This window comes from Lineus longissimus, chromosome 2, assembly GCF_910592395.1.
Source record: "Lineus longissimus chromosome 2, tnLinLong1.2, whole genome shotgun sequence".
In the NCBI taxonomy this organism is placed as follows: domain Eukaryota; kingdom Metazoa; phylum Nemertea; class Pilidiophora; order Heteronemertea; family Lineidae; genus Lineus; species Lineus longissimus.
In genome coordinates this window covers 3,257,592-3,279,642 of record NC_088309.1, presented here as the reverse complement: position 1 = coordinate 3,279,642, position 22,051 = coordinate 3,257,592, and the positions used below count along the sequence as shown (strand labels likewise).

The 22,051-nt window shown below is 40.5% G+C and overlaps 2 protein-coding genes across 5 annotated transcripts in view; both read left to right on the top strand.

The window, feature by feature from the left end:
- Positions 1-15,956, top strand: part of LOC135483950 (fibrillin-1-like) — a gene marked incomplete at its 5' end in the record, with an annotated part of 30,966 nt that extends 15,010 nt beyond the window's left edge. Inside the window, 21 exons of the mRNA XM_064765025.1 lie at positions 11-139; positions 2,689-2,820; positions 3,167-3,292; positions 3,487-3,612; positions 6,166-6,297; positions 6,644-6,769; positions 8,070-8,198; positions 8,625-8,753; positions 9,087-9,218; positions 9,565-9,690; positions 9,884-10,009; positions 10,441-10,569; positions 10,879-11,010; positions 11,285-11,410; positions 11,794-11,919; positions 12,230-12,355; positions 12,697-12,825; positions 13,137-13,265; positions 13,770-13,952; positions 14,338-14,484; positions 14,749-15,956. Coding sequence (XP_064621095.1) covers positions 11-139; positions 2,689-2,820; positions 3,167-3,292; positions 3,487-3,612; positions 6,166-6,297; positions 6,644-6,769; positions 8,070-8,198; positions 8,625-8,753; positions 9,087-9,218; positions 9,565-9,690; positions 9,884-10,009; positions 10,441-10,569; positions 10,879-11,010; positions 11,285-11,410; positions 11,794-11,919; positions 12,230-12,355; positions 12,697-12,825; positions 13,137-13,265; positions 13,770-13,952; positions 14,338-14,484; positions 14,749-15,068 — 2,960 coding nt within the window. The remainder of the gene's footprint in view (positions 1-10; positions 140-2,688; positions 2,821-3,166; positions 3,293-3,486; positions 3,613-6,165; positions 6,298-6,643; positions 6,770-8,069; positions 8,199-8,624; positions 8,754-9,086; positions 9,219-9,564; positions 9,691-9,883; positions 10,010-10,440; positions 10,570-10,878; positions 11,011-11,284; positions 11,411-11,793; positions 11,920-12,229; positions 12,356-12,696; positions 12,826-13,136; positions 13,266-13,769; positions 13,953-14,337; positions 14,485-14,748) is intronic.
- LOC135501919 (uncharacterized) lies at positions 15,751-21,121 on the top strand. Of its 4 annotated transcripts, none has more exons than XM_064794370.1 (7): positions 15,751-15,828; positions 18,528-18,783; positions 19,017-19,229; positions 19,500-19,636; positions 19,878-20,038; positions 20,267-20,384; positions 20,645-21,121. In XM_064794370.1, exons 2-7 carry the CDS (start codon positions 18,537-18,539, stop codon positions 20,876-20,878), a joined length of 1,110 nt encoding a protein of 369 aa, XP_064650440.1. In that variant the 5' UTR covers positions 15,751-15,828; positions 18,528-18,536; the 3' UTR covers positions 20,879-21,121. The 4 variants fall into 4 exon arrangements, with proteins under 4 accessions (XP_064650440.1, XP_064650433.1, XP_064650450.1 ...); XM_064794363.1 differs by lacking the exon at positions 15,751-15,828 and adding an exon at positions 16,071-18,103; XM_064794380.1 differs by lacking the exon at positions 15,751-15,828 and adding an exon at positions 18,134-18,273.
- The last annotated feature ends 930 nt before the right edge of the window (positions 21,122-22,051 follow it).

Here is a 22,051-nt window from a genome sequence, read left to right as displayed (position 1 = left end):
TGTTTATCAGATATCAACGAATGCACTGCGAATACACACAACTGCGACAGGACGAACGGCATATGCACCAATACACCGGCAGGATCATTCATATGTTCTTGTAAAAGTGGTTTCACTGGAAACGGGAGAACATGCACAGGTAGGTACTGAATCCCAAGCCAGAAGTTTCTAAAGTTTACTAATGCTATTAGGGTATACATGAGGATTTATAAGGTATCAAGGCTTTTCTTGTATTTTGTTGTGTTTGTCTTCAATGAGATAAGAAGAGGTTTACAATTGAACACAGAACAATGAACGTTTTTCATATAGTTGATGACCTTCCAACCCCATCATTTGTAATTGTGAACAAGACACATCGATATTTTCGCTTTACATAATGGACCCGTAGGTTGCAAACCTAACAAAAGACAGTACTGTTAATGGTCTTTACTTCGAATGCACCTCGAATACCTCGGATGCACCTCAAATACCACAACTGCGACAGAACTCAAAGAATCTGCAAAATTTACTGTGAGAAGATTAATCAGTGGAAGTATACCTGAAGTATATTATTCTTGTGTATCAGATATCAACGAATGCACTGCGAATACACACAACTGCGACAGGACGAACGGCATATGCACCAATACACTGGCAGGATCATTCACGTGTTCTTGTAAAAGTGGTTTCACTGGAAACGGGAGAACATGCACAGGTAGGTACTGAATCCCAAGCAAGAAGTTTCTAAAGTTTACTAATGCTATTAGGGTATACATGAGGATTTATAAGGTATTAAGGCTTTTCTTGTATTTCGTGGTGTTTCTCTTCAATGAGATAAGAAGAGGTTTACAATTGAACACAGAACAATGAACGTTTTTCATATAGTTGATGACCTTCCGACCCCATCATTTGTAATTGTGAACAAAACACATCGATATTTTCGCTTTACATAATGGACCCGTAGGTTGCAAACCTAACAAAAGACAGTACTGTTAATGGTCTTTACTTCGAATGCACCTCGAATACCTCGGATGCACCTCAAATACCACAACTGCGACAGAACTCAAAGAATCTGCACAATTTACTGTGAGAAGATTATTCAGCGGAATTATATCTGAAGTATATCATTCTTGTTTATCAGATATCAACGAATGCACTGCGAATACACACAACTGCGACAGGACGAACGGCATATGCACCAATACACCGGCAGGATCATTCACATGTTCTTGTAAAAGTGGTTTCACTGGAAACGGGAGAACATGCACAGGTAGGTACTGAATCCCAAGCCAGAAGTTTCTAAAGTTTACTAATGCTATTAGGGTATACATGAGGATTTATAAGGTATTAAGGCTTTTCTTGTATTTTGTTGTGTTTGTCTTCAATGAGATAAGAAGAGGTTTACAATTGAACACAGAACAATGAACGTTTTTCATATACTTGATGACCTTCCAACCCCATCATTTGTAATTGTGAACAAGACACATCGATATTTTCGCTTTACATAATGGACCCGTAGGTTGCAAACCTAACAAAAGACAGTACTGTTAATGGTCTTTACTTCGAATGCACCTCGAATACCTCGGATGCACCTCAAATACCACAACTGCGACAGAGCTCAAAGAATCTGCAAAATTTACTGTGAGAAGATTATTCAGTGAAAGTATATCTGAAGTATATCATTCTTGTGTATCAGATATCAACGAATGCACTGCGAATACACACAACTGCGACAGGACGAACGGCATATGCACCAATACACCGGCAGGATCATTCACGTGTTCTTGTAAAAGTGGTTTCACTGGAAACGGGAGAACATGCACAGGTAGGTACTGAATCCCAAGCCAGAAGTTTCTAAAGTTTACTAATGCTATTAGGGTATACATGAGGATTTATAAGGTATTAAGGCTTTTCTTGTATTTCGTGGTGTTTCTCTTCAATGAGATAAGAAGAGGTTTACAATTGAACACAGAACAATGAACGTTTTTCATATAGTTGATGACCTTCCGACCCCATCATTTGTAATTGTGAACAAGACACATCGATATTTTCGCTTTACATAATGGACCCGTAGGTTGTGAACCTAACAAAAGACAGTACTGTTAATGGTCTTTACTTCGAATGCATCTCGAATACCTCGGATGCACCTCAAATACCACAACTGCGACGGAACTCAAAGAATCTGCAAAATTTACTGTGAGAAGATTATTCAGTGGAAATATACCTGAAGTATATCATTCTTGTGTATCAGATATCAACGAATGCACTGCGAATACACACAACTGCGACAGGACGAACGGCATATGCACCAATACACCGGCAGGATCATTCACATGTTCTTGTAAAAATGGTTTCACTGGAAACGGGATAATATGCACAGGTTAGTTATAAAGGGGAGCGTGTATGGAGCAGTTCGTTGAAAAGGAAAGGGTGGGTGGTGCAAATAAACTTTGTCAGCATACCGTTGTTTTTTTTTACCTGAAACTGTCAATCTTGCTTCACTAGAGACGGGAAGACATGCACAGGTAAATTAAAGAGGTCACCACACCGAAACCAATATATCATTCACCAGTATGAGGGAACTTGGAATAGTTTGAGAGTTAGCAGTTCCTCACTCTTTATTAAACAATGAAATGGTTTGGGTAACCCGATAAAATCGAGGCTCAATCTGTCAAAATCATATTCCAATGTTATTGCTTTCACATTTAGACATAAACGAGTGCACTGCGAACACCCAGAACTGTGACAGAACCAATGGTATATGCACCAACACTCAAGGATCATTCACATGCGCTTGTAAACCTGGCTTTACTGGAAACGGGGTGACATGCAGTGCAACAGGTAAGATCATTTACAGTTTTTGTAATTCCGATACTTTCCCCAGTTGTGAGTTAAGTAAAGGTACATTTATAGAGGATGTAGGGCTCTTATATTAGGTGTGCATGTCTCACCTTTTAGTTAGGTAACCAGACTGGAGTATGTATGGAGAAGGAGGGGGCATTTATAACTTGTGTACGTCTAGTCTGACGATCGGGTAAGAAGATGATAACATGTATGGCGAGGGAGGGATTTTTATCAAATCGCCACGCCCAGTCTGTCAATAGAATAAGCAGTACTATAATACCCTGTGTGCGAGTATGGCGGCCCACATCATAAAACACTCATTGACCACCTTCGGTGTTTTCAGCTGTAGACGAATGCACATTGAAAACAGACAATTGTGACAGGACAAACGGGATCTGTACTGATACTCCGACATCATTTTTCTGTTCGTGCAAGAATGGCTTTGCAGGCAATGGAAGGACTTGCACAGGTAAGACAGAATGATGGAACCTCTACTGTTCTAGAGTTTCGATTACAGCAGCTGTCCTGTGGAAGCTCGTACTTAATCGTTACATATCTCATGCCTCTATGAACATTTGTCATTGGTACAAGTCTATGACAAATTTCTTTATCTCTTACTCATTCTAAACTGTGTTTTTCAATTAATATTGGTGATCTCTTCAGATATCAACGAATGTACTGCGAATACACACAACTGCGACAGGACAAACGCTATATGTAGCAATAAAGTCGGTTCCTTCACCTGTGCCTGTAAAACGGGATTCACCGGAAACGGGATAACATGCACAGGTAGGTACTGAATCCCAAGCCAGAAGTTTCTAAAGTTTACTAATGCTATTAGGGTATACATGAGGATTTATAAGGTATTAATGCTTTTCTTGTATTTCGTGGTGTTTCTCTTCAATGAGATAAAAAGAGGTTTACAATTGAACACAGAACATTGAACGTTTTTCATATAGTTGATGACCTTCCGACCCCATCATTTGTAATTGTGAACAAGACACATCGATATTTCCGCTTTACATAATGGACCCGTAGGTTGCAAACCTGACAAAAGACAGTACTGTTAATGGTCTTTACCTCGAATGCACCTCGAATACCTCGGATGCACCTCAAATACCACAACTGCGACAGAACTCAAAGAATCTGCAAAATTTACTGTGAGAAGATTAATCAGTGGAAGTATACCTGAAGTATATTATTCTTGTGTATCAGATATCAACGAATGCACTGCGAATACACACAACTGCGACAGGACGAACGGCATATGCACCAATACACCGGCAGGATCATTCACGTGTTCTTGTAAAAGTGGTTTCACTGGAAACGGGAGAACATGCACAGGTAGGTACTGAATCCCAAGCAAGAAGTTTCTAAAGTTTACTAATGCTATTAGGGTATACATGAGGATTTATAAGGTATTAAGGCTTTTCTTGTATTTCGTGGTGTTTCTCTTCAATGAGATAAGAAGAGGTTTACAATTGAACACAGAACAATGAACGTTTTTCATATAGTTGATGACCTTCCGACCCCATCATTTGTAATTGTGAACAAAACACATCGATATTTTCGCTTTACATAATGGACCCGTAGGTTGCAAACCTAACAAAAGACAGTACTGTTAATGGTCTTTACTTCGAATGCACCTCGAATACCTCGGATGCACCTCAAATACCACAACTGCGACAGAACTCAAAGAATCTGCACAATTTACTGTGAGAAGATTATTCAGCGGAATTATATCTGAAGTATATCATTCTTGTTTATCAGATATCAACGAATGCACTGCGAATACACACAACTGCGACAGGACGAACGGCATATGCACCAATACACCGGCAGGATCATTCACATGTTCTTGTAAAAGTGGTTTCACTGGAAACGGGAGAACATGCACAGGTAGGTACTGAATCCCAAGCCAGAAGTTTCTAAAGTTTACTAATGCTATTAGGGTATACATGAGGATTTATAAGGTATTAAGGCTTTTCTTGTATTTTGTTGTGTTTGTCTTCAATGAGATAAGAAGAGGTTTACAATTGAACACAGAACAATGAACGTTTTTCATATACTTGATGACCTTCCAACCCCATCATTTGTAATTGTGAACAAGACACATCGATATTTTCGCTTTACATAATGGACCCGTAGGTTGCAAACCTAACAAAAGACAGTACTGTTAATGGTCTTTACTTCGAATGCACCTCGAATACCTCGGATGCACCTCAAATACCACAACTGCGACAGAGCTCAAAGAATCTGCAAAATTTACTGTGAGAAGATTATTCAGTGAAAGTATATCTGAAGTATATCATTCTTGTGTATCAGATATCAACGAATGCACTGCGAATACACACAACTGCGACAGGACGAACGGCATATGCACCAATACACCGGCAGGATCATTCACGTGTTCTTGTAAAAGTGGTTTCACTGGAAACGGGAGAACATGCACAGGTAGGTACTGAATCCCAAGCCAGAAGTTTCTAAAGTTTACTAATGCTATTAGGGTATACATGAGGATTAATAAGGTATTAAGGCTTTTCTTGTATTTCGTGGTGTTTCTCTTCAATGAGATAAGAAGAGGTTTACAATTGAACACAGAACAATGAACGTTTTTCATATAGTTGATGACCTTCCGACCCCATCATTTGTAATTGTGAACAAGACACATCGATATTTTCGCTTTACATAATGGACCCGTAGGTTGTGAACCTAACAAAAGACAGTACTGTTAATGGTCTTTACTTCGAATGCATCTCGAATACCTCGGATGCACCTCAAATACCACAACTGCGACGGAACTCAAAGAATCTGCAAAATTTACTGTGAGAAGATTATTCAGTGGAAATATACCTGAAGTATATCATTCTTGTGTATCAGATATCAACGAATGCACTGCGAATACACACAACTGCGACAGGACGAACGGCATATGCACCAATACACCGGCAGGATCATTCACATGTTCTTGTAAAAATGGTTTCACTGGAAACGGGATAATATGCACAGGTTAGTTATAAAGGGGAGCGTGTATGGAGCAGTTCGTTGAAAAGAAAAGGGTGGGTGGGTGGTGCAAATAAACTTTGTCAGCATACCGTTGTTTTTTTTTACCTGAAACTGTCAATCTGGCTTCACTAGAGACGGGAAGACATGCACAGGTAAATTAAAGAGGTCACCACACCGAAACCAATATATCATTCACCAGTATGAGGGAACTTGGAATAGTTTGAGAGTTAACAGTTCCTCACTCTTTATTAAACAATGAAATGGTTTGGGTAACCCGATAAAATCGAGGCTCAATCTGTCAAAATCATATTCCAATGTTATTGCTTTCACATTTAGACATAAACGAGTGCACTGCGAACACCCAGAACTGTGACAGAACCAATGGTATATGCACCAACACTCAAGGATCATTCACATGCGCTTGTAAACCTGGCTTTACTGGAAACGGGGTGACATGCAGTGCAACAGGTAAGATCATTTACAGTTTTTGTAATTCCGATACTTTCACCAGTTGTGAGTTAAGTAAAGGTACATTTATAGAGGATGTAGGGCTCTTATATTAGGTGTGCATGTCTCACCTTTTAGTTAGGTAACCAGACTGGAGTATGTATGGAGAAGGAGGGGGCATTTATAACTTGTGTACGTCTAGTCTGACGATCGGGTAAGAAGAGGATAACATGTATGGCGAGGGAGGGATTTTTATCAAATCGCCACGCCCAGTCTGTCAATAGAATAAGCAGTACTATAATACCCTGTGTGCGAGTATGGCGGCCCACATCATAAAACACTCATTGACCACCTTCGGTGTTTTCAGCTGTAGACGAATGCACATTGAAAACAGACAATTGTGACAGGACAAACGGGATCTGTACTGATACTCCGACATCATTTTTCTGTTCGTGCAAGATTGGCTTTGCAGGCAATGGAAGGATTTGCACAGGTAAGACAGTAAGATGGAACCTCTACTGTTCTAGAGTTTCGATTACAGCAGCTGTCCTGTGGGTGCTCGTACTTAATCGTTACATATCTCATGCCTCTATGAACATTTGTCATTGGTACAAGTCTATGACAAATTTGTTTATCTCTTACTCATTCTAAACTGTCTTTTCAATTAATATTGGTGATCTCTTCAGATATCAACGAATGTACAGCGAATACACACAACTGCGACAGGACAAACGCTATATGTAGCAATACAGTCGGTTCCTTCACCTGTGCCTGTAAAACGGGATTCACCGGAAACGGGAGAACATGCACAGGTAGTTACTGAATCCCAAGCCAGAAGTTTCTAAATTTTACTAATGCTATTAGGGTATACATGAGGATTTATAAGGTATTAAGGCTTTTCTTGTATTTCGTGGTGTTTCTCTTCAATGAGATAAGAAGAGGTTTACAATTGAACACAGAACAATGAACGTTTTTCATATAGTTGATGACCTTCCGACCCCATCATTTGTAATTGTGAACAAGACACATCGATATTTTCGCTTTACATAATGGACCCGTAGGTTGCAAACCTGACAAAAGACAGTACTGTTAATGGTCTTTACTTCGAATGCACCTCGAATACCTCGGATGCACCTCAAATACCACAACTGCGACAGAACTCAAAGAATCTGCAAAATTTACTGTGAGAAGATTAATCAGTGGAAGTATACCTGAAGTATATCATTCTTGTGTATCAGATATCAACGAATGCACTGCGAATACACACAACTGCGACAGGACGAACGGCATATGCACCAATACACCGGCAGGATCATTCACATGTTCTTGTAAAAGTGGTTTCACTGGAAACGGGAGAACATGCACAGGTAGGTACTGAATCCCAAGCCAGAAGTTTCTAAAGTTTACTAATGCTATTAGGGTATACATGAGGATTTATAAGGTATTAAGGCTTTTCTTGTATTTTGTTGTGTTTGTCTTCAATGAGATAAGAAGAGGTTTACAATTGAACACAGAACAATGAACGTTTTTCATATAGTTGATGACCTTCCAACCCCATCATTTGTAATTGTGAACAAGACACATCGATATTTTCGCTTTACATAATGGACCCGTAGGTTGCAAACCTAACAAAAGACAGTACTGTTAATGGTCTTTACTTCGAATGCACCTCGAATACCTCGGATGCACCTCAAATACCACAAGTGCGACAGAACTCAAAGAATCTGCAAAATTTACTGTGAGAAGATTATTCAGTGAAAGTATATCTGAAGTATATCATTCTTGTGTATCAGATATCAACGAATGCACTGCGAATACACACAACTGCGACAGGACGAACGGCATATGCACCAATACACCGGCAGGATCATTCACGTGTTCTTGTAAAAGTGGTTTCACTGGAAACGGGAGAACATGCACAGGTAGGTACTGAATCCCAAGCCAGAAGTTTCTAAAGTTTACTAATGCTATTAGGGTATACATGAGGATTTATAAGGTATTAAGGCTTTTCTTGTATTTCGTGGTGTTTCTCTTCAATGAGATAAGAAGAGGTTTACAATTGAACACAGAACAATGAACGTTTTTCATATAGTTGATGACCTTCCAACCCCATCATTTGTAATTGTGAACAAGACACATCGATATTTTCGCTTTACATAATGGACCCGTAGGTTGTAAACCTAACAAAAGACAGTACTGTTAATGGTCTTTACTTCGAATGCATCTCGAATACCTCGGATGCACCTCAAATACCACAACTACGACGGAACTCAAAGAATCTGCAAAATTTACTGTGAGAAGATTATTCAGTGGAAGTATATCTGAAGTATATTATTCTTGTTTATCAGATATCAACGAATGCACTGCGAATACACACAACTGCGACAGGACGAACGGCATATGCACCAATACACCGGCAGGATCATTCACATGTTCTTGTAAAAATGGTTTCACTGGAAACGGGATAATATGCACAGGTTAGTTATAAAGGGGAGCGTGTATGGAGCAGTTCGTTGAAAAGGAAAGGGTGGGTGGGTGGTGCAAATAAACTTTGTCAGCATACCGTTGTTTTTTTTTACCTGAAACTGTCAATCTGGCTTCACTAGAGACGGGAAGACATGCACAGGTAAATTAAAGAGGTCACCACACCGAAACCAATATATCATTCACCAGTATGAGGGAACTTGGAATAGTTTGAGAGTTAACAGTTCCTCACTCTTTATTAAACAATGAAATGGTTTGGGTAACCAGATAAAATCGAGGCTCAATCTGTCAAAATCATATTCCAATGTTATTGCTTTCACATTTAGACATAAACGAGTGCACTGCGAACACCCAGAACTGTGACAGAACCAATGGTATATGCACCAACACTCAAGGATCATTCACATGCGCTTGTAAACCTGGCTTTACTGGAAACGGGGTGACATGCAGTGCAACAGGTAAGATCATTTACAGTTTTTGTAATTCCGATACTTTCACCAGTTGTGAGTTAAGTAAAGGTACATTTATAGAGGATGTAGGGCTCTTATATTAGGTGTGCATGTCTCACCTTTTAGTTAGGTAACCAGACTGGAGTATGTATGGAGAAGGAGGGGGCATTTATAACTTGTGTACGTCTAGTCTGACGATCGGGTAAGAAGAGGGTAACATGTATGGCGAGGGAGGGATTTTTATCAAATCGCCACGCCCAGTCTGTCAATAGAATAAGCAGTACTATAATACCCTGTGTGCGAGTATGGCGGCCCACATCATAAAACACTCATTGACCACCTTCGGTGTTTTCAGCTGTAGACGAATGCACATTGAAAACAGACAATTGTGACAGGACAAACGGGATCTGTACTGATACTCCGACATCATTTTTCTGTTCGTGCAAGAATGGCTTTGCAGGCAATGGAAGGACTTGCACAGGTAAGACAGAATGATGGAACCTCTACTGTTCTAGAGTTTCGATTACAGCAGCTGTCCTGTGGAAGCTCGTACTTAATCGTTACATATCTCATGCCTCTATGAACATTTGTCATTGGTACAAGTCTATGACAAATTTGTTTATCTCTTACTCATTCTAAACTGTCTTTTCAATTAATATTGGTGATCTCTTCAGATATCAACGAATGTACTGCGAATACACACAACTGCGACAGGACAAACGCTATATGTAGCAATACAGTCGGTTCCTTCACCTGTGCCTGTAAAACGGGATTCACCGGAAACGGGAGAACATGCACAGGTAGGTACTGAATCCCAAGCCAGAAGTTTCTAAATTTTACTAATGCTATTAGGGTATACATGAGGATTTATAAGGTACAGTATTAAGGCTTTTCTTGTATTTCGTGGTGTTTCTCTTCAATGAGATAAGAAGAGGTTTACAATTGAACACAGAACAATGAACGTTTTTCATATAGTTGATGACCTTCCGACCCCATCATTTGTAATTGTGAACAAGACACATCGATATTTTCGCTTTACATAATGGACCCGTAGGTTGCAAACCTAACAAAAGACAGTACTGTAAAAGTTCTTTACTTCGAATGTACCTCGAATACCTCGGATGCACCTCAAATACCACAACTGCGACAGAACTCAAAGAATCTGCAAAATTTACTGTGAGAAGATTATTCAGTGGAAGTATATCTGAAGTATATCATTCTTGTGTATCAGATATCAACGAATGCACTGCGAATACACACAACTGCGACAGGACGAACGGCATATGCACCAATACACCGGCAGGATCATTCACATGTTCTTGTAAAAGTGGTTTCACTGGAAACGGGATTATATGCACAGGTTAGTTTTAAAGGGGAACGTGTATGGAGCAGTTCGTTGGAAAGGAAAGAGTGGGTATCACACAAATAAAGTTTGTCGGTATACCGTTATTTTTTTACCTGGAACTAGTAACGGGAAGACATGCACAGGAACATTAATGAGGTGACCAGGCTGAAACCAATATATCATTCACCAGTATGAGTAAACTTGGAACAGTTTGAGATTTAACAGTTCCTCTTTCTTGAATAATGAAATGATTTGGTTAACCCAATAAAATCGAGGCTCGGTCTATCAAAATCATGATTCCAATGTTATTGCTTTCACATTTAGACATAAACGAGTGCACGGCGAACACCCAGAACTGTGACAGAACCAATGGTATATGCACCAACACTCAAGGATCATTCACATGCGCTTGTAAACCTGGCTTTAATGGAAACGGGGTGACATGCACTGCCACAGGTAAGATCATTTATAGTTCGTATACTTTCGCCATGCAGTTGCAATGCCTTTTCTTCGGTATGACAAAGTTTTCTGGATGGGGGCCTCACCTGCCAGTCAGGTGTCAGAAACGCTCAGAAAAACGTGTCAGTCAATATTTTAGCGTTCTCAAACAATGGAGGGGAACACTGAGAAACGGGAAAACTAAAAAAGTTGCAGCAGTTCATTTTCGGCTTAAGTGGTGTCATTGTGATTTTTGTGGTTAAACGTTTTATAAATCATTCATATCTCACAGGAGTTGACGAGTGTGCCCTGGGTACCCATGACTGCGATAAGGTTAACGCTAAATGCACTAACACGATTGATGCGTTTGTCTGCCAGTGTAATAGAGGCTTCATTGGAGATGGAAGGTTCTGCGTCGGTAAGTTCACAGTGCGATCGCATAAGGAAATATTTTATATTCCTGTGCCTTCTTTCTGGTGATTACAAATTTTTCATGCCAGTCACCAAGTGCACATAGTTCCCATTATCAGTGAGTACTATCCCGTTAATTCGCCTTCATATCAATTTTTATAAGAATTAAACCGTTCCCTGGTTCTTATATTTGACCGAAATTTTCTTCCTGAAAGGTTCTCCATTACGGTGCATACTTTGGGTTAAGATGCATTCTCTGGGTCTCTGGCTGGTTGAAGTAGGGTCGTCCGGCTTTTTTGCAACCTTACTCAAGGCTTTAGCAATATCATTTAACTCTTTTCAACTCATTTCACTTCGTTTGATCTCATTGCAAGTCTTTTCTTTTTAAAGATATAAACGAGTGTCAAGCAACTAACCAGCCATGCACTGCTGCCAACTCAGAATGCAAGAATACAGTTGGTTCTTACCAGTGCGTCTGTAAAACTGGCTTTACTGGAAACGGCCAGATATGCACAGGTAATATACAGCAAATCATCCCCAACAATACGAAAATACCTTCAATGCAGTTCCGTGGTTAAAGCCATTACTAAAAATCCGTAAGGTATTCATTCAGTCGTTTAACAAATTTTTCATAATAACAAATAACCGAGAAGCGTATTCCACTACTGATAAAGAAATCTTTTTGATATCGTGTGTCGCTTTCATAAGGTATCAATTCAATTTACGGGCTTACCCCGGTATTTCTCTTTGCTTAGCAAAAAGCCCAAATTTTAGCAGTCAGTTGGACGGCTGGAACTATGTCCAACATTTCTGATCTTTTTTCTAGCTGGCAACATAAAATGTTCTGATCCAAGGATGGACTGTGACAAAAACGCAATATGTTCGGATGGTGTTACTACCTATACATGCACATGTAAGACTGGGTTCACTGGAAATGGAAAGATATGTCTCGGTAAGAGAGATTCCTCTTTAGAGCAGAATTGCAATGACCGCATCTTCGGTTCACTCGTGCGCTGGGAGCTATTTGCGAATGGAATATGATTAAACTAAGACGATAGATCGAGTCTTGAACAGAAACATTTCTTTCAGGTGATTGCCACCAAGACTAGTCACATGTGAACCAGATTTATCTTAAAGATATTGGCGTGGACAACATGCCGTTGTTTGTTGTCTTTGAGATAGTATTATGATATAATTTACAGCAATCCTCGTAGCTTGATCTATGTCTGTCCTCGAGGAATGTAACATCTTCCATTTGGCAGCTATTTGTTATTCTTTTTGACGTACTTTCAGACAAAAACGAATGTTCTGATGACAGAACCAATAATTGTGACAAAGTTAATGGACTATGTATAAATCAGCCAGGTACTTTCACCTGTAGGTGTAAGACTGGCTTTACTGGAAATGGACAGACATGCACAGGTAAGATGCGCAAGTAAAGTGAAGGAATAAATCCATTGTCATGATAGATAGACTGCGTCAGTGTATTCGCGTTGTCGTGTAGGTTGTACCTGTCTGTTTACCTGCGTTATTAGGCCTACAGGAGATTATGCAACAAACTGCTCATTGTCGACAGATAATGCGTCAAAAACCAACAATCAGATATCTACTTGAGGTGCTAGACGGAAGAGGACCGAAAGCACCTGTCGGAGTGGTTACTCTCCCGGTGTTAAAGGCAAGGCAAGAAAAATAACCTCATCCATAACGGCTGACAGCTCCCCGTTTATTTCTAGATCTTGATGAATGCAGATTGGGGACTGATAACTGCGACAAAACTAATGGAATATGCACCAACACGGCTGGGAGCTACTCGTGTAGGTGCAAGACTGGTTATAATGGAGATGGAAAGACATGCAACAGAGGTAAAGAATGAAATTACTAAGTTGCCATAGATGATAAAATGCGGTGGCCAATCTCATAGTCCTCACCATCTTGTTTTCATGTTTGAAAATTGCGATTAGCTTTCCTTTAATTGTCTTCTGGGTTGGAATAGAACTGACCACAGATACCTGTCAGGACATATTCTTCTAACCATCTTGAACAAGTAGCCTGCCACTGTTGAATTCAGTCATATCGATATTGACACTGAAAGCGCGTCCTCCTTTTCCGAACATGTTCCCCTCTTGTTACTCACTTGATCGGCAATTGCTTTCTTTGATGTGTCCAATGCTACTTAGTATAAAAGAATAGTACATGAAGTTATTTACTTTAATGCCAGGCTTTGTTGCTTCCATTGCATTCGAGATAAATCTCGTTCTGATTCACCATAACCCTGTCGCAACTGGACACTATATGATGTCAATCAGGCGAGAACTCATTTCTTAGTTCCTTTTGAATACCAGAGAACAACGTGCCATCATTTTCAGATACCGATGGTGCCTGGGGCGAATGGCGTCAATGGGGTGCATGCTCAGTAACATGTGGAACTGGAACCCATATACGTGTAAGAGCATGTGACAAACCTCCGGCAACCGGAACTGGGCTCACCTGCCCGGGTAGTCGACAAGAACAAAGAACGTGTTCGGATGTGGCAGACTGTGGGCCTGTTGGTAAGAACAATAGGCCTATCACATCAAATCCCAGACTATTGTTTTAATGCTGCTACATCACATCAAAGCCAACACTCTTGTTTACATGCTGCTACATCCTTACTATATACATCATTTCGCAATAGTGTTTGCATTTGTGAGGCGATCATTAGAGAAGAAATGACTTCTTTCTCAATATGATCTTCATATCAAGTTTCAAACAAGTTACTTTATGAAGTAAACCATGAGAAGGATATCGATGGTCCAAAACAACAACGAAACGCAGATACTTTTCCGTACATAAGAAATACCCATTAGCGTATCCACTGACGGGAAAGGAAGATTTGCCCTTAGGTCTCTAATCTGATGTTGAGCATTTCACTCGGGTATCTGTTGTCTCTTACAGCATATGTCTGCCCAGTGACTGGCTTCTTCTCGTGCAATATCAATCAGGTGTGCGTGGCCAATTCGTACGTCTGTGACGGCAAGAAAGACTGTCCCAATGGTTTCGATGAACTCAACTGCGGGACGGATGATGTCCTGAACGACATCAGTAAGTAATGGAAATGCATAATATATATTTGTTGAATTGTATAATTATTTCATTTATGATCATTAAATTTTATTTCGATGACTTTAAACTTGGTGGATACTGATAGGATAACAGTGAATTACAGCTTAGTCTCTTGTAATTGATCCAGCCAACCCATATCACGTCCCGGCTTTTTTGTAAAATGTCAATGATTATTCAGGACTCGACCAATGCTTTTTTTGTTCAGTCATTGTTTAACAGCAGGAATTTCCTTTCCTCTTCCAGTTATTCCAGTCCTGATCGCTCTGATTATTCTCCTCGTCCTCCTCATCATCATCTTAGTAGTTGCATGCATGAAATGGCGAAAGGGCAGGAACCCCAAGGTCGGCCATGGTGGTGAGGCGGGCGCTCCTGAGAAACCACCGCTTGGCAACCCGCCGCCTGCAGTAGTCCCAATCCCTGCAGCCAAGCCTGTCGAAAATGGCGCACCGCCACCGCCGCCACCGTTCACGACCACAGGAGACACGCCTCACATCATTACATTACCTAGTGGAGAGACAGCCATGCCGGATGGGAGAATCCTTCCACCTCAATCCACTGCGTGATGAGGTCATACTTCAGTACGGTTCTCAAAAATCTCATTTTAAACTTTTTGGTGAACTTGGTGGACACCCAATCCCACTAGGACCTCGGATGGAAGGACCGATGAAATTTCATAATTTGATAATGTATAAAGTGGGGTAAAAAGGCCACAAAAACATTAAATATGTGAATATGATTGGTGATAAGGGCCAATTGCTTATTGGTATAAATGTCGTTGTAGTGTTGTATGCGTTCTGATTGAGACCATCGACACGGACTTATGTACATGTAAATAGAAGTTCGTGCCTTCGGATGGGTTCACTACTAGTACTTGACCTTGTATATCAAGTAGGCCTACATCACGGACTTCTATTGAATTCTGTGATTCTTCTTCTTCTTCTTCAGCGTTCAACGAATTCTGTGATATTATATATACATTACAAGAACATTTGTCCAGGAAAATTTGTCCAGGATACGACTCGTTTTTTATTGCGTATTATTTGTACAAGAGCCTTGTTCAATTCATTTTCCAGCACATTGTGCCTTTCAATTGGTTCACTGAGTTGTTACATATGCATAAAAGATATGTAGTTGTTTTCCTCATTCGTTATTCATACGTCTTCTAAATATACATGATTTGTTAATTATGTGCATATGTAAAGGCTATCTTCCTCGTGCTGTTTTACATTTATCTGGCCTGGGGCACGCCTGGGAACATTTACACCACGAGTCAGCGGTTCTCCCGGGGCGCGGTTCTCAACTTCCTTCGTAACATTAACATTGGTAGGTTATTTATTTGTGTAAAGGAGCTAGTAGACTTCTAGGCCATATTTTAGATAAATTGACTGTCTTGTCATGGCATTCTGTGATGACAATATAGACTATTTTCCATTAAAATATATTACAGTTAATGCATGTAGTTGGCTTTGTGTTCCAGCAAACGACAGGTTAGGGTACATTACCATATGGCTTATCAGTTCAGCACAATAATGCGTATATATAAAACGTTGTTCAGATCTCTATTTTGATCGCCTTTACTCACTGAAACCAGTTGTAAATAGAGTCGATACTAATAGTCTGACCCGGAAGCAGAACACAAGTATACACGTCTTATATTGTTTTGAATTATTCTGTTTCAGCGGAAATAATGAAGTCGTCTTGAAATTGTGGTAATGCCGCCACGACTTGGAGAACGACTTCGTTACATCCGTCTGATGCGCAGGTCCAATCATAGAACTTGAAATATTATTGTAGACGCAGGTGAAACATCAATATGAAATCGTTCGTCACATAAAATCAAACTGATCTGGAGCCGGTGTAATGTTTTTGAGTGTTTCTGTTTTTGAGTGTTTCCCCTCATTGTTTGGGAACGCTCAAAAATAGATTGACAAGTTTTTCTGTGTATCCCCCCTATTGAAAAGTCGTGGTCTCTCTAGCTGCCTATTGTTTGGAAACACTGACACATGGGAAACAACCACAGATGTTACACCGGTACTAGATAACTGTAATCCGCCTTGGACTGAGATTAAGTCGAAGGGTGTACAACTTAACCTCTCTTTTGTGTGGGATATGCGATGGGTAAAACCTAGTCAAAGATGAGTCGGCACCAAGTTGATTCCTGGTGCAGTTGTGTCAGTTAAGTAGGCAGAAGGGAAGATGCATTGCGAAGGACCCTTACGCATTGGCATTGGCAATGGTTGGAATCCGTGAAAAAGTGAAAGATTGGAACAACAGATGCCAGTGAATGAATCTGCTTCTTTGAAGGTCAAGCAAAGAATCAGTCCAGGTCTATTACGAAAATGTCACATCTGCGCTCTCTTTTTCACAATTAATCTTGGATTTTCATGAAACCTAGTTGAGATAAGGTACAGACTACATGACACATCAATCTTGTAGAGACATGTTACACCCTGTAGTGGAACACGACAGACTCCGTCGTTGGATGGCACAATTTCGCGTCTGGCCCAAATTTCGCGTCCGGCCTCTGGCGAGAGTGTAATCATCAGGGCATCCAGAGACACATTCTCCAAGCCTCGCAATTGGCCTACCATCATAGTCTCAATTTACCAGCCAAATTTTAACGTTTGTGTAAAAATGAGGCAGGGCGAAGACCAGGAGAGTCCCACAAACACGGTCATAACAAGCCGACTAATGTGATTAGTGGAGGTCCTCAGGTCTCGTTAGGGAGTTTTTCCCAGACGTGCCCCATTAGCAGGACGTAACATCTATTTTAAAATGCGTTTCCAAAGTGAATGCATGAGGACAACCCATTTGTGTCGTATATCACTGGAAACGCCCGATTCCCCTGATTCTGCAGGATGTTAAATCGGACCTTTTATTTCTTTAAATTAATCATAAGCGTCGCATTTTCTCCTAGCTCTGTTCACCATCCCAAATGGCAATACTGCCAATTTGGCCGGACAATCACGAAAAACCCCAAATATTATACATTTCTTCCTGAATAATTCTTACAGTGACCATTCTCCCATGAAAGACAGTTGCTAACGCTACAAAAAAATTTTTTTTTAAATCGAGGGTCAACCATTGAACTTTTGAGATATGTTGAATTTTGCACAAATCAGCGAAAAACGCTCTAACTGGCACAGGACGGCATTTCAACATGGGGCCGACGCACATTCCAAGTTTAGTGTACACATACGTCGGCAACAACAGTAAATACGTAGTTTCTTGTTAGCCGCCTTAGCGTTCTAGGTTCCAGAAACTCTAAAAAAACATGTATTTGCCAAAACATTGCTAAATCAACACTGACCTATTGTGAGGACCGAGAAATCAATGATTTTAGGAACTACGGTTAGGGCTTGGCCGCGCATGAATACAAAAAAGTCCCTAATGAGACCTCAGGCCCTGTCAATGAATCAAGAGACATCTTACAAGACGGTATTTCACGGTTACTGTGGAGTCAGCTTTTATATGAAGCGACGACGCCCGAATGGTACTGGTTGGGTATTCCCTTTATCATTTTTCTGCCGCGAAATTACGATTTCGATTTTCCAAACCATTCCTTTCGTAAAAATACTCAATTCTATGCCTGAATTTTGTAAGCTGGTTCTCCTATGCTTGTTCAGTAGTTTTGAATGTTTCTTGACAGATGATTTATGGGGTTAATAGAGAAGCAGTGACCAGAAATCAGTCATCAGAATGCAGGTTTGACCCCTTTTGCCGGCTTTGCCTTTGAACCCTTTGGCTTCCCTTTGTTTGGCTTTGCAGGTAGGCTATGTGTATGTAGATTTCATGAAAAAGTGACTTTTGAAAGATATCAATAGCTAAACCCAATATTTCTCAGTGTTTCATTGGGAACGAGTTTACAATCCCCGATCACACCCCAAAAAAAGGTCATCGGTTGACTAACCAAGCACCACTGTTCAATGGATTTACAGTTGAATGAATGCGATCAAACTACGTCATTTCCGATCGGGGATTCTAAAGTTTAGCCTTTCATTGTTTTGTTTTATATTTTTCAGTCTTCCAAGATGGCACAAAGTCCCCTCGTTATGAACAGATCACGTAGTCGCATTCCCAACCATGTTGATGAGAACAGTGAAAACAACATGGACAGTCATTCTAGACTTTCGACTCCGCAGCGCACTCCATTTGTTCCAATGCAAAGTGCATTGGTTGGAATCCGTGAAAGATTGGAACAACAGATGAGTGAATCTGGTTCTTTGAAGGTCAAGGAAAGAATCAGTCCGGGGCTTGCACAGTTGAGAAATACGCCTGGTAAGGCAGACATTGTTCTTTCGCTCATTCTTCATTGTAATTTGTATGTGGCCTTACTCATAAGCCAATGTGGACCTATATTGTTGAGTGGGGTTAGCCTTACCCATAAGTTTGTATGGTGAGGTTGGTACTAAGTGGGCTAAATTATGTGTAGGCCTACACTATCATGTCTATCTTCAATTGACCATTGATAATTTCCAATCAAAATATTTCAAGCTGTACTTTTATTACAGGCAGAGGTCTTAAAGAAAAACAAAAGTTGCTAGCCCAGAAGCACCAAGAGGCAAAAAGTAAAGTGAACACTGATGGTGCCAATGTAGGTGGAGGAATCAGTATCTGGCCAGAGATGGACAACATGCGACTCACCAAACAAGAAGTTATCAATCTTACATCTCTGTGTGTTCTGCTCATGTTGCTGGTTGTTTTCTTCTTTGTCCAATTGCATGGTAGGTACCAATAATGAGGCAAAGCACATGTATTTAAAAAGGTTCATGTTTAGTTCGATACCTTAAATCTTTTTGCATAAATCTTCTTCCCTCTTTGAGTAATGGATCTCACTTCTTGGGATTGGAAAAATATGTTTAGTTTACCAAACTCTTTCGAGTTGAATGTTCGGTAAAAGGTGTCTTTGTGCTTATATTTTGAGGACTCTAAGAATACTAAATAGGAAAATAACTTGCATTCATAATCTGTATGAATTAACTGTTTTATTTCAGGTAAATTGATGTCAAGCCTCGATGAATTTGCCACAGAACTGGCTGTATTCCACTCGGGGCACGACATATCTTTTGCCACTCAGGAACTTTTTGATATTGGCCTCATAGAATGGCATAAGGCATACCAAAATATGATAGTAAGTTTTCCTTTGTCGCATCATCTGATAACTAACGCAAGAATGGTTTTCAGGCAACTTAAGCTTGTAAAGCAGAAGATAGGTTTTTTTCATCAAGTAAAAGTTTAAGGACAAGAATGATTAGGATTAAGGTTATCTTAACAACATTTAAAATGTTGAAATTTTAAGAATGTTTCTTTCATGTTTTTTTTGTGAACAGCTGATTTTATCTTTACATCGGCAAATTCTGCTCTCTATTCAGGTTGATCTGCATTCAACGTTTGACCAGAACTTTGCTGATTCCTGTGTGACATATCAGATCTGTGTCATCACTTACATTGTTGGCATCATAACTCTCCTCTACTGGTTAGCCGACAATATGTGGGCGAGGAGCAAACTTACCCCAAACAGAATCAAAATATGGTTAGTTTTATGGTGTTTGAACAAATGATGACACATTGAGGCTGGCAAATGTCCTCATAGAGAGGAGTCCTGATTACAGCGATTTCCCCCAAGTAAAGTTCACTTGATCATTTGATGATTGTTCCAGAGCATAGATATTCAAAACAATTACAAAGTAATCAAGTGCAGTGTACAAAGTAATCGCTACTTGTTAACGATGTCGAAGGGATGAATTTATTGTACTTCCAGGGTGACCCTCTTGGTTGTGATCGGCTCATGGACAAGTTTGATCGTGATTCTGCTGGTCAGGGCCTATAAAGTAGAGAGAAGAGTAGAGGACAATGTCATCTCGCTCTCTAACCTGTTGGTGAGTTTTCTCCAAAGTCCATCTCTCCCCATGATGGTCAAGGATTTGGATGTGTTGCTGGAAAGATTTTGCCAACTAGTGTCGACTATAAGGATGGATGATAGGGTGTGAAATTTACTGACCAAGGAGTGTTACTGACAAGTTCTCTTGACAGTATTTTGTGGTATGAGGGAAACCAGTTGACATGAAGACCCTTTAAAATGCTTTATAAATTCCTGCATATAGTTCTAATCAGTTTCATTGTTCTTTCCTCGTTCTAGGGCGACTTGGTTCTTACTGATCTGGATATATCACGTTATCGTCAAATCCTTCATTACTGGCAAACAAGATGTCTGCCACCAACATCACAGGGAAGCTTGACGGTCCTGGGACTCGTACCCCTTCAAGATGTCACCTACTACCTACAGTATTATAGCCTGCCTATTGTCACAGCGATATTTACCCCAATTCTGAGACTGCTAATTTCATTGAAGGATATCTACAGTGCTACCTAGTGTGTATAGTAGCCTGTCATGCTTTGATATAAGACATTTTATGGGCTCCTAAGTGTTTAGAATTGGTTCGAATAAAGTTGTGTAGTGCTAAAATGTGCTGTGATTTGCGAATATTGTTATATGCCCAGTGCAAGTAACGTAAAAGTCATGTTCATCAGAAAGACCCTTTTCTGTCAAAAAACATTCCATTGTATTTAGTTCAATGGATATCCACACTTGTAAAAATACATATTGTACACAGAATTATTATTTCGTTATCTTTTATACAAGCTTACATTTATACATAATCAGTGTCTTGAACATATATATTGATATCACTGTTTTATAGTTCAGCTGACTGTCTTGAGAAATGTTCAGCCAGCATTGCTCCCTTTCCTGTGTTGTGCCATTGCCCCAGTGTTCATACCATATGCTAGTTGGTTGAGGCAGCGCCCTTGATCTCATCCCAGCCATCAGTTGGCTGTCTCTCCAAGCTAGGCTGAGACACCACAACCACCAGTTGGCTGTCTCCCAAACTCGGCTGATACACCACAACCATCAGTTGGCTGTCTCCCAAACTCGGCTGATACACCACAACCACCAGTTGGCTGTCTCCCAAACTCGGCTGATACACCACAACCATCAGTTGGCTGTCTCCCAAACTCGGCTGATACACCACAACCACCAGTTGGCTGTCTCCCCAAACTCGGCTGAGACACCACAACCACCAGTTGGCTATCTCCAAACTTGGCTGAGTCTTAACAATGATCAGTGGACTTGACTTCCAACATGGCTGATCGAGACATCGTAACGTTACCAAGCCTGGCTGTGACATCTCAACAGTCAAGTGACCCAGTCCACCAACCCAGCCGAGATATCCTGGCCATCCAGTGATCCCCGTAAGCCTAGCTGAAACATGACAACCATCAGGTGACCCCCAAACTGGCTGGCCCATCTTATCCATCAGGTGACTCTGACCCTGATACCATCTTAGGCATAACCATCAAGTGACTGTGTCTCCCACCTGGCTAAGACTTCACAACTACCAGGTGATTCTGTCTCCGAGCCATGCTGAGACAACCGACTCTGTCCTCCAAATTGCCTGAGACTGGGTGACTCAGTCCCACACGCGACTGAGACATAACAACCACCATATGAATCTACCTCAACTCGACTAAGACATCGCAACCAGCA

What these genes read in the sequence shown, in the direction of transcription:
- LOC135501919 (XM_064794357.1), top strand. An exon ending in CTTCTTTGTCCAATTGCATG is followed by an intron (nt 19,230 to 19,499) that starts GTAGGTACCAAT and finishes GTTTTATTTCAG; the next exon opens with GTAAATTGATGTCAAGCCTC. An exon ending in CCAAACAGAATCAAAATATG is followed by an intron (nt 20,039 to 20,266) that starts GTTAGTTTTATG and finishes TTGTACTTCCAG; the next exon opens with GGTGACCCTCTTGGTTGTGA.